Genomic DNA, 18,747 nt, shown 5'->3' on the forward strand with positions numbered 1-18,747 from the left:
CAGTCTACGGTATTCTTGCTGAAACGTTCCGATCTCTTAACAGATGCCGAATTAGGAGACATGCTCGTTTGACTGCTTTTGTCGTGCATTGCTTTTATGTGGGGGAATGATAGCCATTGCCATTGACCAGGGATTCTTTCGCGATGTTGCTTTCTCAACAATCAGAAATACTTTAGCAGAGTTCGAAGTAGCTCGTTGGGAGTAGGAAGGAACATTGCAGCAGACTGAATGGAAAGACAAGACTTCACAATCTAGTCAGCAAGGGGATTGTATGGCAGGCACCGTGGATCGACCAGCCCAAAGTGATATATAGATGTGGAAACCTTCCTTGGGTCCCACTGCTAGGTCCCTGGGGTGGAATATCCTATGCACCACTCATGTTCCGAAGGCAAGTAGGCGCAACACAGTTTGTGCCCATGACCCATGGACTGGCGGACGCTCGGTTCACATATGAGGATGATGATAGCCAAAGAAAGATCCGGGAATTCTTTGTATCATGGAGGCATGTGTACATAGTCGAAGCAACCAGTCAGAACTCGGGAGTCCCAGGAGATTTATGAACTATGCAAACGTGACAGGGTGGACCCTCGATTCCTGTGCAAGGAAAAAACTCTGACAGACGAGAAACGGTCGAGAGAAGCGATGTGTCCGTCTAAAAGAATGACCTCCAGAGAACAGTTTCCAAAACAGGGTCCAGTAGATCCTCAACTTGAACCAAGCAAGCGACCAAAGATTCAGGGCTCGCCATCAAAGAAAGCATCGGCAGTTTTGAGAAAAGAGAAGCAGAGACTTCAAAAGATGCTTGATCAAAAAGTCCAACAATTGAGGGAGTCAAGAGCAGAAATTGAGGAAAAATCTCAGTACATACGAGACCTAGAGAAGCAGTATGAAAAACAGAGATACTATTTCAACAAAGTACTTGAAAAGATGGAGCCTTGTGTAAACAAGGCCAACTATTGGGAAGCCCAGTACAAAGCACTGAAACAGAAGGTGGAAAGTGCAGCTCTCACAAAGTCAGAACCAACCCCAGACGATTCAGGCTACCTCATTAAGAGCGGACCAGGAAATCAGGATCTGACACCTGTGTAGACTAGTTGGAAGTTTTCTATTTTTCTCACTAAAAGTTGTATGAAAATTTGAAAGAAATGATAAGGATTTTTTTCAAAACCTTGGCTAAAGCACATAGGACTGCATGATTGCACCTTTTTCATACATACTCATAAACATCCATTACATGCATTTATTCTGAAGGATGCGGGTTTTCATGAACAGGGAGGCGGAAACAAGTTGGACGTGACTGAGATCCAGCAAGATTGAGGCAAGTACGCACCGATACAACACCCGCAGAAAAGCTAAGGCCATGGCAGAACAGTTAGAGAGCCGTGTTCTGGGGATCGAGCAGGGGCAGGAAGAGCTGAGCAATCAAGTAAAGAAGATATTGGACCTATTGCTGAACAAAGGGAAGACAGTCCAAGATCAGGATCATGAAGAAGAAAATGACAATATCCACCCGCCCGGTTTTACGCCAATTCAGGGGCAATCTTCTGGTCCGCCCCCATTCACCTTAGAGAAACCGCCGCATGGCACGCCACCTTTTATCCCAGCAGTGACAGGAATAGGGATGCCCTCATCAGCGGTTGCGGGTGTAGGGACAAGCAAGACTGCGACGGAATACCGTTGTGACGAATTAGAAGAACGGCTAAGGGCCATAGAGGGGACTCGGACCACCAGTACCGCCAGACCCTCAGATTACTGCCTAGTCCCTAATGTAGTCATTCCTCCAAAGTTTAAGATGCCAGACTTCGAGAAGTTTGACGGGACCACATGCCCTCAGACCCACCTCCGGATGTATTGTCAGTCGATGGCCGCCTATACCGATAATGAGAAGTTGATGATGCATTGCTTCCAAAGCAGTCTTACCGGGACAGCGGCTAGATGGTATGTCCAACAGAATAAGGCCCAGATCCGCACGTGGGGTGACTTGGCCGATGCCTTTGAAGTGCAATATCGTCATATCTTGGAAATGGCTCCAGACAGGATGTTTCTTTCTGAAATGGAAAAAAAGCCAACAGAAACTTTCAGGGAGTATGCACACCGTTGGAGAGACGCGGCCACTCAAGTGGACCCTCCGGTCAACGACCGTGAGGCAATATCGATGTTCGTAGGGACGTTAAAAGATCCCTACCGTTCACATCTAGTAGGGTCCACTCCTCATAACTTCATGGACATTGTGTCGGCAGGGGCCAGAGTGGAAGCCGACGTCAAAGCTGGACGGATAAAGACTGGCACTACCGATAATGGCCCAAGTAAGAAGTGGGTCAAAGGTAAAAAGGAAGAAGAGACCCAAATGGTACAGGGACCTATGAGAAGCCTAAGACAGAGAAGCCGAAGTCAACAACCTAGGCGAAATTTCTACATGGAACCAGTAGTAAACCAAACACTGCATATGGGCCCCAGACCCCAGTTTGTGGCCCCCACGCTTGTGCCAACCCAGCCGAACATACCAACTCGCCCGAGCCAGCAAACACACACGAGGAATACACCCAAGAGTTTTCGGAGATTGGAACCGATTCCCATGTCATACGCAGACTTATTCCCCCAGCTTTTAGAACAAAGGATGATATCTACCATCCCCGGGATTCCTCTCACAAATCCTCCCCCACACTGGTATAATCCCGAGGTCCGATGCGCGTACCATGCCAATTCTCCAGGGCACCCTATTGACCAATGTTGGGCCTTCAAACACAAGGTGCAAGATTTGAAGGATGCGGGTTGGTTGTCATTCGATGCGAAGCCGGTTGGTATTCAAGAGAATCCTTTGCCTGACCATGGGAAGGACAATGTCGGAATGATCGGGGAACAAGATGGGGAAAAATTCGAAAGAAGATGGGAGCAAATGACGCTAGACTGGGTGTATAGTGAACTGACAACGGCAGGCCTAGCAGGGTTAAAGGCTATTTGCCCTAAAGGCCCCCCATGCACATGCCAAAATACTATGAAAAGATCAGTACAACAATGTGAGACTTTCCGGATTTTTCTAAGTAGCTTGATTGACAGCAAACGAGTGGAAGTTAGCCGCGTTCAGAAAACAAATGAAGTTTCAGTCATAGGGGAATCTGACCATCCCCAATTCACCAATAGACCATTTATCCCCATCATGGGAAAAACCCCACGAGTCTCAGAGGCCCCAGTTCGGGTAGTGATCTCAGCCCCTCGCCCTTTCGCATACCACAGTGACCAGGCAGTGCCATGGAGGTACAATTGTGAAGTACGCACCGAAGGAGAAACTAGCAGTGCTGCTGAAGCAAGAGGGATAACCAGAAGTGGAAGGGTTTATACGCCGAAGGTCTTGGAGAAGGTGCAACCTAGCCAAGAACAGAATAGGAACCTGAAGAAGCCAGTTCAATCTCAGGAAGCCGAAGAATTCTTGAAGATTATTAAACACGGTGAATACAACATTATTGATCAATTGAAGAAGATGCCAGCCCATATCTCTGTTTTATCACTGTTGTTGAGCTCGGAAGCCCATCGGGAAGCCCTATTAAAGGCTCTTAATCAGGCCTATATTCCCCAAGACATCAGCATCGATAATTTTAACCATGTGATTGGTGGTCTTACGGCTACCAACTACATTACATTCGCTGATGAGGAGATCCCCGTGGAAGGACAAGGGCACAATCAAGCGTTGCACGTTTCCGCTAAATGTCGAGATCACATGATTGCACGAGTGTTGATTGATAATGGGTCATCTTTGAATGTCATGCCCATGACGACCCTACAAAAACTGCCTGTTGACCCGTCCTACATAAGGCAAAACAATTTGACTGTGCGGGCTTTCGATGGCACCCGCAGGGAATCGGTGGGATCTATTGAAATTCCTGTGCAAATTGGACCAGTCACCTTTGACATTACATTCCAAGTCATGGCCATAACCCCGTCTTATAGCTGCTTGTTGGGGAGGCCGTGGATACATAACACCGGGGCAGTTCCGTCTTCTCTGCACCAACGGGTCAAATTTGTAGTAGATGGGAAATTGGTTTGTGTATATGGTGAAACCGATGTTATGATAACAAAGCCCACTTCCACTCCTTATGTGGAAGTCACGGAGGAGGCATTGGAGGACTCATTCCGAGCCTTCGAGATCATAAATGTCACAACTATAGTAGAAGGATCTCAAATCCCACACCCTCAGATCCCTGCCGCAGTGCATATGATGGCGTCCGAAATGATCAGACAGGGGTACCATCCAGAAAAAGGGCTCGGAAAATACCTACAGGGGATCCGAAAGCCGTTAATGCTTAAGGAAGTCAAAGACAGATATGGCCTTGGCTACATACCTACGGTGGCAGATCGAAGGAAGAAAGTTGAAGAGAAGAAGATGCGGAGGGTGGAAAGAATCACTGGTGAAACAAGCTCCAAGGAAGGACTGTACGTCCCGTCCATCAGCCAAACCTTCGTAAAAAGCAGTCAATCCAACCTGGAGGCAGAATTGCGGCAATTAAGTATATCAGTATTGGATGCTGAAGTCCCGTCGAACACTTCTACAGAGTGGATCCATCATCTCCAACCAGGAGTACAGCTTCAGAACTGGAGTTCTTTTGATTTACCAGATATCATCATGTAATGATCTTTGTTTCAGGATTTTTTTAGTTCTACTTTTCTTTTGTATTCCCCTGGCCACTGAAAAATCGGGGAAGCTCTTTAATGAAAATGAATCATGCATTTCTTGTCATTTATGTGCATTTTGGAAGTCAACTGTCGAAATTTGTTTGTTAATTTCATGCAGGAATAAAGAAAATAACAACACCAGAATCCCTCGCCAAGTAATTGACATTAACTTTGAAAATCTAATCCATGAAACCGAAGTTGAAGATCAAGAAATAAACTTGTCCCCTGAAATGGAAAGAATGTTAAAGTCCGATGAAAAACCAACCTTGACCAGTAGCGATCCCACCGTCATGATTAATCTTGGAACTGAGGAAGAGCCCAAGCAGGTGAAAATAGGAGCACTACTAAAGGGTGAAGAAAAAGACAAAATGATTGAATTACTAAGGGAATACCGAGACGTGTTTGCCTGGTCGTACCAAGACATGCCAGGTTTAGATACGGATTTAGTAACCCACAAGATCCCACTTCACCCAGATTCAAAGCCAGTAAAGCAGAAACTGAGGAGAATGCGGCCGGAGATGTTACTCAAGATAAAGGAGGAGGTACAGAAACAGCTTGAGGCAGGATTCTTGGAGGTAGCCCAGTACCCTGAATGGATGGCCAACGTTGTCCCAATAATCAAGAAGAATGGTAAAGTACGAGTTTGTGTCGACTACCGGGATCTAAATAAAGCAAGCCCTAAGGACAACTTCCCTCTCCCACACATTGATGTGTTGGTGGACAATACTGCAGGGCATGCTTTATTTTCATTCATGGATGGATTCTCCGGATACAACCAGATTAGGATGGCACCTGAGGACAAGGAAAAAACAACTTTCATCACATTATGGGGGACTTTCTGCTATAAAGTCATGCCATTTGGACTAAAAAATGCCGGAGCCACTTACCAGAGGGCTATGGTAACCCTTTTTCATGACTTAATGCACAAGGAGGTTGAGGTTTATGTCGACGACATGATCGTTAAGTCGCGAAATGAGAAAGACCATGCGTTAAACTTGGAAAAATTGTTTGAGAGGCTCCGGAAGTGCCAATTGAAGTTAAATCCCGAAAAATGTACTTTCGGTGCTACGTCCGGGAAGCTATTGGGGTTTATAGTAAGTGAGAAAGGGATTGAGGTAGATCCTGACAAGGTCAAAGCCATTCGAGAGATGCCTAGCCCAAAGTCTGAAAAGGAAGTGCGAAGTTTCTTAGGTAGGCTCAACTACATTGCTCGGTTCATATCTCAATTAACCACCACCTGCGAACCCATCTTCAAGCTGCTGAGAAAGAACAACCCAGAAAAGTGGAACAAAGAGTGTCAAGTGGCCTTTGAAAAAATAAAGGAGTACCTTTTGAATCCCCCAGTACTAGTGCCACCAGTACCCGGAAGGCCTTTAATCTTGTACTTGGCGATTTCAGGAAACTCCATGGGTTGCGTATTGGGCCAGCATGATGAGACCGGGAGGAAAGAAAGGGCCATTTATTACCTTAGTAAGAAGTTCACAGATTATGAGTCTAAGTACTCTGATCTGGAAAAAACATGTTGCGCTTTGGTATGGACGGTCAGTAGGCTGAGGCAATACACCTTGTATTACTCCACCTGGCTGATCTCCAAAATGGACCCAATCAAGTACGTGTTTGAAAAGCCCGTAGTAACTGGACGAGTAGCACGATGGCAGATGTTGTTGACGGAATATGATATTTCTTATGTCACCAGGAAAGCTATCAAAGGTAGTGTCATTGCCGAATACCTAGCTGAAAGAGCCGTGGAGGATTACCAACCTATGGAGTTCGAATTCCCAGACCAGAATATAAACTCCCTAACCCAAGAGGAAGAAGACTTCGAAGAATGGAGGATGTTGTTCGATGGGGCAGTCAATGTTTGGGGACGTGGGATAGGCGCAGTGCTCATATCACCAGATGGGAAACATTATCCGGTGGTAGCTAAGCTCATCTTCCCTTGTACTAACAACATAGCCGAATACGAGGCATGTATATTGGGTTTGCAGACCGCTTTAGATCGGGGTGTCAAGCGACTAATAGTAAGAGGAGACTCGGCCTTAGTCATTCACCAGCTAACCGGAGAATGGGAAACTCGCGATTCCAAGTTAGTACCGTATCGAGAGTACATTCAAAAGATAATAGAAAGGTTTGACAGTATCAGTTTCTCTCACACACCAAGAGAAAACAATGTAATGTCTGATGCACTAGCCACACTGGCAGCTTTATTCAAGGTAGAAGAAGGGGTGAAGATCGAAGCTATTCATATCAGAGTACAACCCGAACCTGCCTACTGCACGGTGATAGAGGAGGCCGACGGAAAACCGTGGTTTTATGATATCAAAACCTACATCCAGAAAAATGAGTATCCCGAAGGGGCATCCAATAATGATCGGAGGACTATTAGAAGGTTGGCCATGGGTTTCTTCTTAGATGGTGAAGTTTTGTACAAAAGAAATCATGACATGACCCTCCTACGATGTGTAGAGGCACAGGAAGCCCAACAAGTCACGCGTGAGGTTCACGAGGGAGTCTGCGGTACCCATGCTGGAGGCCACTCATTGGCACGAAAAATACTTAGGAGTGGTTATTATTGGATGACCATGGAGAGAGATTGCATTGACTACGCCCGAAAGTGCCATAAGTGCCAAGTTTACGGTGATCGGATCCAAGTCCCACCAGCCCCACTTCATGTTCTCTCCGCACCTTGGCCCTTTTCAGCCTGGGGCATGGATGTGATTGGGCCAATAAGCCCAAAAGCCAGTAACGGACACCGTTTCATCTTTGTGGCAATCGATTATTTCACTAAATGGGTAGAAGCCGCCTCGTATTCCAGTATCACACAGAATGTAGTGAGTCGTTTCGTCAAAAGAGAGTTGATCTGCCGGTACGGAGTTCCTGAGAGAATAATCACGGATAATGCCAAGAACCTGAACAACGCAGTAATGACCAAGCTATGCAATCAGTTCAAGGTTAAGCATCACAATTCAACGCCTTATAGACCACAGATGAATGGCGCAGTGGAAGCAGCCAACAAAAACATTAAGAACATTTTGGAGAAGATGACAGAAACTTACAGAGATTGGCATGACAAGCTTCCCTTTGCCCTAATGGCTTACAGGACTACGACTAGAACCTCCACGGGCGCTACTCCCTTCTCTTTGGTGTACGGAATGGAGGCAGTGGTCCCTGTAGAAGTTGAGATCCCATCTCTAAGAGTTCTAAAAGAAGTAGAGTTGGCTGAGGCAGAGTGGGTACAATCCCGATATGACCAGTTAAACTTGATTGAGGAGAAAAGGATGGCCGCCATGGCCCATGGACAACTATACCAAAGAAGGATGATGAGAGCGTTTAACCGAAAAGTGCGGCCCCGACAGTTTCAGGAGGGGGACCTAGTGCTGAAAAAGATTTTACCGATTCATACAGACCCTCGTGGCAAGTGGACACCAAACTATGAAGGGCCTTACGTTGTAAAGAAGGCGTTCTCAGGAGGTGCCTTACTGTTAGCAAATATGGACGGAACTGACCTATTGCACCCTGTTAACTCTGATGCTGTAAAGAAATATTATGCCTAATGGTTGTATACATCTCCAAAAGAAATTAATGAAAGGATCACAGTGTTATTTCATATGTTCCCTCTTTGCTCATTGTTTCGATTAGATGACGGAGGGCCATTTTTGGACCACCAGCTCCCTTAAAGAACCTAATGTTTTTAATCACTTGATGAACCTTTTTGAGCTTTGAAATCAAAACCATCTCCTTTGAAAAAGTCATTTCCCAAAATTTAAACCGGGTTGGGATTTTCAAGGGTCAGACAAATCATGCGAGACAACAATGGGCTATCAAAATGATGGCAGGCCATTTTTCAGCTACCTAAAAGAAATTCAAAGAAGAAATCTCTTGCAAGCCCTTTTGAGCCTGAAAAATTCATTTATTGATTAACCCGTCAAAGGATCACACCACACACTGGGGCAGTTTAAAAGAAATCAGTCCCAAATGAAGTTCAAACAAAATGACAAAATCCCTTCATGAAAGAGAAAAACAAAAGGGAGCAGTAAAAGCACATGGAAAGAGAAAGAAGAAAAGAGAAAGAAAATAAAGGACATACTACGCATGTGATCCTTGACCAAATTACTCTTAATGAAAATTATGATTTTGAGCCTTATTTAACCTTTTTCTTCTTTAACCTATAACCCCCCCAGCCTACATTACGGTCCAAATGAAGTCCTGACCAGATTGGTATACGTTGTTGTCTCTAATGATTTGTCAGACTCAATGACGAGTCTGAACTACGTAATGACCTGATCCTGAAAAGGTACGTAGGCAGCTTGTTCAAAAGGACGAGTTCGGTCAAACTCTCGCAAAAATGTCTCGCCCCAAACTGGGGCAGGATTTGTTGCCATGGGATGGGTTTTTGAGCCTTGGTTTCCTTATTCTTCTGAAAACCTAAATCCCTAAGCCTACGTTTCGTCCCGAGTCTTAAAGACCATCCAGAGATCGAAATGTGAAGCAAAGTACCAAAATAAACCTTGAGCAAATAATGGACCTAAAGGCACTATTAAACCTTACAGTACCAAAAGGGCCAGTCTCCTCCTAGTTGAAACAGGGGCAGTTTTCGCGAAAACAAGAGGTTTTAGTTTTCACAAATTAATGTCGATACCTTTTAAAACAAGGGATGCTGTTGTAAAACTTATCTTTTTCCTGAATAAATTTTGAATGTAACAGAACAACTATTTCGCACAAATTGACGCCCTGATTCAGCACATTAAAGACATAAATGCATGATTATTCTCATTATTAGTGATTCCCCGTTTATTGAGGTCAAAAATCAGGAACCTAATACACCAGGAGGGTGTTCAGGCACCAATGGGGAGCCTAAAGCATGTCAAACATCGGTAATGAAGGAATGTTGGGTCAGATTCGGCGTACTCCTTTGAGGTTTGGGAATCTGTGGAAGCGTCAGTGATTAACTACCAAGTTAGATCTTAAACAATCCCTAAGTTTAGAAGATCATGGAAAGTATTGACAGCCAGACACTGGGGCAGAAATTGAGCATCTTTAGATTTTGAAAGCGCTGACAGAACAAAGGTTGAGTATCTTCGGAAAAAGTACTGACAGTCAGACACTGGGGCAGATTTTGAGTGCCTGTAGAAATTTGACAATGGTCAGACCCGTGACGAGAAAAGCACTGGGCCAGATTTCGAAACCCTTTTGGAATCCGAAACGCGGTAAAGACTAATAGTGTATGGATGAAACCAGGGCAGTTGTTGAGTTCCATTTAAGGCGAAGTCGAGTACCATCGTGCCATACTAGAACCTAAAAGTGTGGCCAAGATCCGGGATCGAGAAGAAGGGCCATGCATCCTCATACATTTCATGCATGCACTTCATGCATCCTCATGCATTTAGTGAAAGACATTCCCATTATAGGAAGCAGCATACAGACATATTATATAACAGGCATCATGTATATATAACAACATGCCCCTGCATTCAAGCATCGCAATTTAGTAACACGCATACATATAGCAGTAGAGCACCATTCATTCATACTTGCCTGATTGAATAAATTCTTGATTAATCTTGTTACATCCATAGCCAATCAGCGTAGGGGTTTGGTTGTTGTACCCTCGGGACCCAAATTTTTACATCCATAACAAGCCATTCAGAGGATATTACAACCCGGTTCAGTGTACCAGCAACACTATTGTCCTCAGTAATAAAAATAAAAAAACAAAAAAATGGGAAAGAGAAAACACTCAGATTTTATTAATTGCCCTCACTTATGGCGGAGGAATACCGTGGTTACAGTCATGGTCCTGGGAGATTACAACCAGAACTCTCCCAAAACCCACAAAAAAAAAAAAAAAAAAAAACAACAAAAACAAAAACAAAACAAAAAAAAAAATGATCTTTTCCAGGTCACGTACAGACGGATTTTCATTTCAGGCTGAAGAACGAGAAGTCGGACCTTTTCCATACGCCATGATTTTGAGCCGTTTTTGCTCCCGCTGGATGTCCTCCCGGCTTTTCTCTAACTCAGCTATTCTAGGCCCAAGGTCGTTGGAGTAAACTGCTACCATTTTTCTCAAATCATCAACCTCCCGTTTTAACATATTATTTTCTTGCCTTAACTCCCTCGTTTTCTGCTGTTCCTCTTGGTATTTCGTCCGTAAGATGTAGGTTTCATTCCCAAGGAGGGTCACAGTCTCGTTCTGTCTCTGCAGACGACGGGCTAGGTGAGATGTTGAGGACATCGCCTGGGCACTGTGATAGAGTGCCTGGTTGGCTATGCCGGGATCAGACATCGAGGCCAGTACTGTCTCATTCCTCAGCATTTCTTTTTGGAACTGAGGAGAGAGTTGGAAGGAGCCGAGAGCATTAGAACAGAATGGCACCTCTGGTGCCACATTCAAATCAGGAACCCGCTTGGAAGATGAGGCCCCAACCATGAGAAACGTTTAGGAGTGTTGAGAGATTTGAGATGGTCGAGGTACGGTTTCTCGTAACAGAGGATGGCCAAAGATGGGTTACAATTGCACGTGGAGTTTGCTGGTGGTGTTTAAGTGTGAGAGGAAGTCCGTTTAAATAGGATAAAAAGGATTGCCATGCTAAGTGTGTGTCTGACAGAAAGACGAAAGAGGCGACGTGCATCGAGAAGCCCCCAAAATTTGTGAGCGAGGTAAGCTATGGGAGTTGTGCAGTCCCCTCAGTGGAGGATTATGTTCACAAGGCGGCGAAAAATAATCCCGAGGCGGATTTTGAAAGACGTGGAGCAGTCATAATACCTAAACTCGAGGAAAAGAAAGAGAAAAAGAAGAAAGTGGGGGCGCATTTATTCTTGGGGCCTGTTTTTCTTTTTTTTAAAAAGGAACCCGAAGCCGGTTTGTTTTGCACAAAGCCCAACCATTTTAAAAGACACGGGCTTTTGTTTTTTGAAAAGTGGGCCGGCTTATTTTAAAAATGACTTGGGACCTGTTTTGGGCCGGCCTGTTTTAAATGACCTAGGCCCTATTTCTTTCTGAATTGGCTCGGCCCGATTTTGAAACTCAATCCAAGCCCAACCATTTTAAAAGACACGGGCTTTTGTTTTTCGAAAAGTGGGCCGGCTTATTTTAAAAAAATGACTTGGGACCTCTTTTGGGCCGACCCGATTTTAAAACTCAATTCAAGCCCAACCATTTTAAAAGACACGGGCTTTTGTTTTTCAAAAAGTGGGCCGGCTTATTTTAAAAATGACTTGGGACCTCTTTTGGGCCGGCCTGTTTTAAATAAACTGGGCTCTGTTTCTTTCTGAATTGGGCCGGCCCATTTTTAAAAAATCAAAGCCCATTTTTTTTGAAAAGCAAACTCGGGCCCAATTCCATCCCAAAGACCGCACGTGACCTGAACACGTGATAGAGCCCATGTGGCTCGCCCGTGACCCCCCGAGTTCACTCAACTCGAAGATGAGTTGACTCATCCTCGACCTCACCACCCCAACTGAAACCCTAATGAAACCCTAAACCTAACTTCCTAACCAGAAATACCTCAAGCCCTAAATTTCCAACAAATCAGTAATAAAGCATACACAACATTGAGATATATATTTATATATATAAAGGGAAGGAAGAAAGAACTTATCTCCTTTGGGAGTTCGGAAGAACTCCCCTTGCATCTGTGCGGATCTTCCTTACCGGGCCACTCCCGGTGACCATCATTTGTCTGGGCTTCACCAGATCTCTCCAGATCTGACCGTGAGAACAGAATAGGAGGCCAATCGGAGCTGGATCACTTCTAAAGGTGTTGGGATCTTAAGTTTGCCAAGATCTAAGGTCTTTGAAGAACGGTATATAGAGAGAGAGAGCTTGGAGATAGGCAAGAGTAGAAAAGAAATCACGGAGGGGCTAGGGTTTTGAGTTTGCAGCAAATAAGCCTAGAGAACAGAGATTGAAAGGGGAGAACAGAGAGGGTGAAAGAAGAGAGAAGAGAGAAGAGAGAAAGAGAGGGCGTTCGAGAGAATGAAATGCAGTAAAATGAACAGAACTAAAAATTTGGTTTAAATATCCAATGCCTCGGAGCCACGAGATTCAACCACGTGGCAACCCATCATCCGTCCGATCAAAAATTCTGCGTGGCCACCATGATCACGGCACGATCTATGTTTTCCAAGGACGGTTAGGATTGTGCCATGCCTTGATCCGGGTCACATTTGACCAGCCACTCGGTCACCAACACGTGGCTCATTCTCCATCATGCACAAAAAGTCTGCGTGGCCACCCTGATCACCGCACGATCTGTGTTTTCCAAGGACGGTCAGGATTGTGCCATGCCTTCATCCGGGTCACGTTTGACCAGCCAATCGGTCACCAACACGTGGCTCATTCTCCATCATACACAAAAAGTCTGCGTGGCCACCCTGATCACCGCACGATCTGTGTTTTCCAAGGACGGTCAAGATTGTGCCATGTCTTGATCCGGGTCTCGTTTGACCAGCCAATCAGTCACCAACACGTGGCTCATTTTCCCCCCACACACAAAAAGTCTGCGTGGCCACCCTGATCACCACACGATCTGTGTTTTCCAAGGATGGTCAGGATTATGCCACGCCTTGATCAGGGTCACATTTGACCAGCCCCTCAGTCACTAACACGTGGCACCCCTCCTCAACCATTCGATCTATGTTTTCCCAGGATGGACTAGATCATGCCAGGTCTTCAATCCGGGTCACCCTCCATCCTCCTACTTAGCACATGACTCTACTCAGAACACGACATGTGGTCAGTTGTATGGCCTGGCTAAAATAGGTGTCTTTTATCTTTATAGGCCTGTTGCTATAAATAACGTAGGAGAGTTCCTACTGTTACCCCAAAGCAACAAGACCTATAAAGAGGGGCAGCTGTCGACACCCCAATTTTAACCAGGCCTTTCCGAGGAGACCTCATGTCAAAACCTTTCCACACTGGTTGTGGACCCCACATATTCTAGTAGGTCCCACATTGGTTGTGGACCCCACACACCCTTGTAGGTCCCACACTGCTTGTGGACCCCACACATTCTAGTAGGTCCCACATTGGTTGTGGACCCCACACACCCTTGTAGGTCCCACACTGCTTGTGGACCCCACACATTCTTATAGGTCCCATGGTGTTCGTGGATCCCGCACATCCTTTTAGGTCCCACATGGCTTGTGGGCCCCACATATCTCAATTGGGCCCCACATGGTTTGTGGACCCCACTTCTCCTGGTACGCTAGCTCGGATTCCTACATCCGATGCACGTTACCCTCTTTTGGCATGCTTGTGCCTGCTAGCTCGAGTCCCTATAACCCTTAAATGGCTTGTGGACCCCACACATCTTTTTAGGTCCCACATGGCTTGTGGGCCCCACATATCTCAAATTGGGTCCCACACGGTTTGTGGACCCCACTTCTCCTGGTACGCTAGCTTGGATTCCTACATCCGATGCACGTTACCCTCTTTGGTACGCTAGCTCGGATTCCTACATCCGGTGCACGTTACCCCCTTTGGTACGCTAGCTCGGATTCCTACATCCGATGCACATTACCCGCTCTAGTACGCTAGCTCGGATTCCTACATCCGATGCACGTTACCTCTTTTGGCATGCTTGTGCCTGCTAGCTCGGGTCCCTATAACCCTTAAATGGCTTGTGGACCCCACACATCTTTTTAGGTCCCACATGGCTTGTGGGCCCCACATATCTCAAATTGGGTCCCACACGGTTTGTGGACCCCACTTCTCCTGGTACGCTAGCTTGGATTCCTACATCCGATGCACGTTACCATCTTTGGTACGATTCCTACATCCGGTACACGTTACCCCCTTTGGTACGCTAGCTCGGATTCCTACATCCGATGCACGTTACCCGCTCTAGTACGCTAGCTCGGATTCTTACATCCGATGCACGTTACCTCTTTTGGCATGCTTGCGCCTACTAGCTCGGGTTCCTATAACCCTCAAATTGCTCGTGGACCCCACATGGTGCGTGGGCCCCACATATCTTCATTGGGCCCCACATGTTTGGTGGGCCCCACCTCTCTTGGTACGCTAGCTCGGATTCCTACATCCGATGCACGTTACCCCCTCTGGTGTGCTAACTCGGATCCACATATCTGGTGCCTTGCTAGCTCGGGTTCCTATAACCCTCAAATGGCTCGTGGACCCCACGTGGCTTGTGGGCCCCACATATCTTCATTGGGCCCCACATGTTTGGTGGGCCCCACCTCTCTTGGTACGCTAGCTCGGATTCCTACATCTGATGCACGTTACCCTCTGGTACGCTAGCTCGGATTCTTACATCCGATGCACGTTACCCCCTCTGGTACGCTAGCTCGGATTCTTACATCCGATATACGTTACCTCTTTGGCATGCTTGCGCCTACTAGCTCGGGTTCCTATAACCCTCAAATGGCTCGTGGACCCCACATGGTGCGTGGGCCCCACATATCTTCATTGGGCCCCACATGTTTGGTGGGCCCCACCTCTCTTGGTACGCTAGCTCGGATTCCTACATCCGGTGCACGTTACCCCCTCTGGTGTGCTAACTCGGATCCACATATCCGGTGCCTTGCTAGCTCGGGTTCCTGTAACCCTCAAACGGCTTGTGGACCCCACATGGTGCGTGGGCCCCACACATCTCCGATGGGCTCCGCACAGCTTCTAGAACCCTCTTATTATTATTATTATTATTATTATTATTATTATTATTATTATTATTATTTATTTTAATTTGTCAAATGCAAGCATATTTTGTCCCCCCATCATCATTCACCACATGTCATGTTTCTTCCCTTTATCATTCTTCCCATACTATATTCCATTCATAATTCTTCATCCCATACTTTGTTCCCTCCATCATCACTCACCATATGTCATGTTTCTTCCCTTTATCATTCTTCCCATAATATATTCCCTTCATAATTCTTCATCCCATACTTTGTTCCCTCCATCATCACTCACCATATGTCATGTTTCTTCCTTTATCATTCTTCCCATACTATATTCCCTTCATAATTCTTCATCCCATACTTTGTTCCCTCCATCATCATTCACCACATGTCATGTTTCTTCCCTTTATCATTCTTCCCATACTATATTCCCTTCATAATTCTTCATCCCATACTTTGTTCCCTCCATCATCATTCACCACATGTCATGTTTCTTCCCTTTATCATTCTTCCCATAATATATTCCCTTCATAATTCTTCATCCCATACTTTGTTCCCTCCATCATCACTCACCACATGTCATGTTTCTTCCTTTTATCATTCTTCCCATGCTAATTTCCCTTCATCATTCTTCCCCCCATACTTGGTTCCCCCCATCATGACTCCCCTATGTCTTCTTTCCTATGCTTGCCCTAAGCTAAGCCTATATATAGCCCTCTCATTCCAAGCACAAGGAGAGAGCTCTTAGTGGTGGTAAGGAGAAGATTTCAAATATTGAAGTTTTCTATCACGAGTTTGTGAAGTTAGTCTTTTTTTGAGTAAAAATCAAGAGGTCGACTAATCCTGTTTCCTATCGGTGTTGAGTCACCCCATTTGAAGAAGGCACCCCGTAGTGCCTCAAATCAGAGCGCAAGAACAACTCTCGGGAAGATGTTGTAGAGCGGCCCTAGTAGACTCATCAACAGGAAAAGAAGACCGGAGCAGAGGAAAACGAAAGAAGATCAAGCGATCGATTGATCCCTTTTCCTACCGGTACCGGGTCACTCCATTTGAAGAAGGTACTCCCTAGTGCCTCGAGTCGGAACTCAAGAACAACCCTCGGGAAGGCGCTGTAGACTAACCTTGCGGATTCACAGACAGGAGAAGAAGACCGAAGGAGAAAAAGACGATAGGTAAGACCAATGAACTTTCTCTTCCTATGTTACATTTCTGTCCCCCTTTCCCTAATCGGCCTCTGTTGGTTTATTTGACTTTATTTCACTTTTCTTTACTTTAAATAGCTTCCTTTTAACTCATAAAAAAACAAAAAAACAAAAAAATTTCATAAAAGACACAAAAATTCAGAAAAAATTTCAAAGAAAATTCAAAAATTTTTAAAGCTTTGAAACTTATTTACCTTTGAAAATTTTTGAAGAAAATCCAAGAAAGTTTCTAACATGTTTGGCAAAGGTTAGATTTGTTTCCCTACATTCAAGATTTTCAAAAATACATTCTAAAGGCATATCTTTAAAACCATGACTTTCGTGATTGTTGTCTAAAATTCTGTTGTATTCGGAAGGACATTGGAAAATTCCAGAAAATCATTGGTCTCGACCAAGACCTTAAACTGGTTTTTCCCCCCCACACTGGTCAACGTTTGACCGGCTCACCATTCCCAAACTGGTTCACCCCAGTTTTCTCCATTTCGCTTGTATATTATTGTTGTATCCATAAAATTCACAAAAATCATGAAATTTTCAAAAATTCCCAAAGTATTTTCACATTTTGGTTTCAATTGATTTCATTTGTGTTATTTTGAAAATTCGGGAAAAATATCAAAAATCATTTTCACACTTAGGAAAAATCACAAAAATATCTTTTTAGGCACAAGAAAAATTCATTCCAATCCCGAACCAATCTCAAAAACCTCCCGAAATAGTATTTTTGATACTTAAAAAAAAAAAAAAAAACCTATAGATTTCAAAATCCTCGGGAGCGTATTTTGTATCCTATTTTCGATTTTCCTTCCCGATGATTGCCAACGAGAACATTGACTCTTCGGAGTACTAGATTGCCCCGGTTCTGAGGGAATACCTATATAGTATTTTCATTTTGTTTTTGACTTTTGAAAGGGAGTGATCTTTAAAGGCTTATTACATTTATTTCGGGAAAACTCTTTATTAATCTGGTACCATTCGTAAGAACGGGCGTGTAGGGGGTGCTAATACCTTCCCCTTGCGTAACCATACTCCCGAGCCTAACTTTGGTGACGTAGACCGATTCTACCCCTAACGAGGTAGTAATCAAGTGTTCTAACCACACTTCAAAAGGTTAGTGGCGACTCCACCACACATCGTTTTTTCACGAAAATTCACATTTTCAAAATACACATTCATTTTTCCCAGTTCGCAAGCCGAACCCATTTTTAAACCAGAGATTGGTTCTCTGGGCCGGGTCCGGGACGTCGCGACAAATGTTACAGTGTAAAAAAAATCCAGTTTATTAAGTAGGTTGTCACAGTAATAGCTCAAGAGATATTTGGAAAAATAAATAAGCTTGTGAAAAATATTTTGCAAATCAAAAACTACAAGTTTGATTAGTCTTGCAACAATGATGCAAAGACTCACTAGTTACGAGGGTTTTCCCACACAAAAATTTATTAGTTAAATCGGAGGAAAAACCCTAGCTAAAACTCTCAATCAAAAATAATATTGCAATAAATAACAAGGAGAGTTTAAGCACTAGAAACACTCAAAAACACTCTTTAGAGACTTGATCTATCAAGGGAATAGTAAAAAGTGAGTGTATGGGTTTAGTATAGAAAAAATATGTTCTAGAAAATTTAGAGGATTTTTTGCTAATTGAAATTGCTAAATCACCCTTATTTTTTGCAAATGAACTCATATATAAAGACAATGCCAAAAATATAATTGTTTGGGACACATAGGGAATTATTAAAAAAAATTTAAATGAGGTTAAAAAATTAACCATGTTTTACCCTAATTAATTATGGTAAAAATTTGGCCAACTCGAGAGTTTCAGTCGACCAAGCCATAGGTTCTGTTGCACGAACAGATACAATTGGAAAAAGTGAAATTTGAAGTTTGGGTGCTTGAATGGGTGTTCGATTTGCTAACCGCGTCAATTTTCCATTTTGTCCGAGGTTCGGTTGCCTGGACTCAAGTTCGGTCTACCGAGCTTGAACATTCGGTCGCCCGGGGGTACTTTGAACGTGTGGTTCGGGTGCCCGAGTTGTTGGAAAACCAAGTGTGCAAATTTGGTCGCCCATGGACACTATGGTCATTTGAGTTCGGTAGCCCGAAGTCAGGTCAACTATTTGACCAGTCCACGGTTCGGTCGACCGAGGCAATTTAACTTGTCTGGTTAAGTCGCTTGAAAACTCTATGATTTTAGCCTAAGGTCCATTTCTTGATTTTAATTTTACCCTAGATGACA

General features: G+C 44.5%; 1 protein-coding gene across 1 annotated transcript; it reads left to right on the forward strand.

Moving 5' to 3' along the window:
• Positions 1-1,360: 1,360 nt before the first annotated feature.
• On the forward strand, positions 1,361-8,222 carry LOC131163399 (uncharacterized). The gene is made up of 2 exons (XM_058119992.1): positions 1,361-4,620; positions 4,943-8,222. The coding sequence occupies exons 1-2, from the start codon at positions 1,361-1,363 to the stop codon at positions 8,220-8,222; spliced, it is 6,540 nt and encodes a 2,179-aa protein (XP_057975975.1).
• The last annotated feature ends 10,525 nt before the right edge of the window (positions 8,223-18,747 follow it).

Source organism: Malania oleifera, chromosome 9, assembly GCF_029873635.1.
Source record: "Malania oleifera isolate guangnan ecotype guangnan chromosome 9, ASM2987363v1, whole genome shotgun sequence".
NCBI lineage: Eukaryota > Viridiplantae > Streptophyta > Magnoliopsida > Santalales > Ximeniaceae > Malania > Malania oleifera.

What these genes read in the sequence shown, in the direction of transcription:
- LOC131163399 (XM_058119992.1), top strand. Translation starts at nt 1,361, where the DNA reads ATGGCAGAACAGTTAGAGAGCCGTGTTCTGGGGATCGAGCAGGGGCAG. An exon ending in GATTTACCAGATATCATCAT is followed by an intron (nt 4,621 to 4,942) that starts GTAATGATCTTT and finishes AACCTTGACCAG; the next exon opens with TAGCGATCCCACCGTCATGA.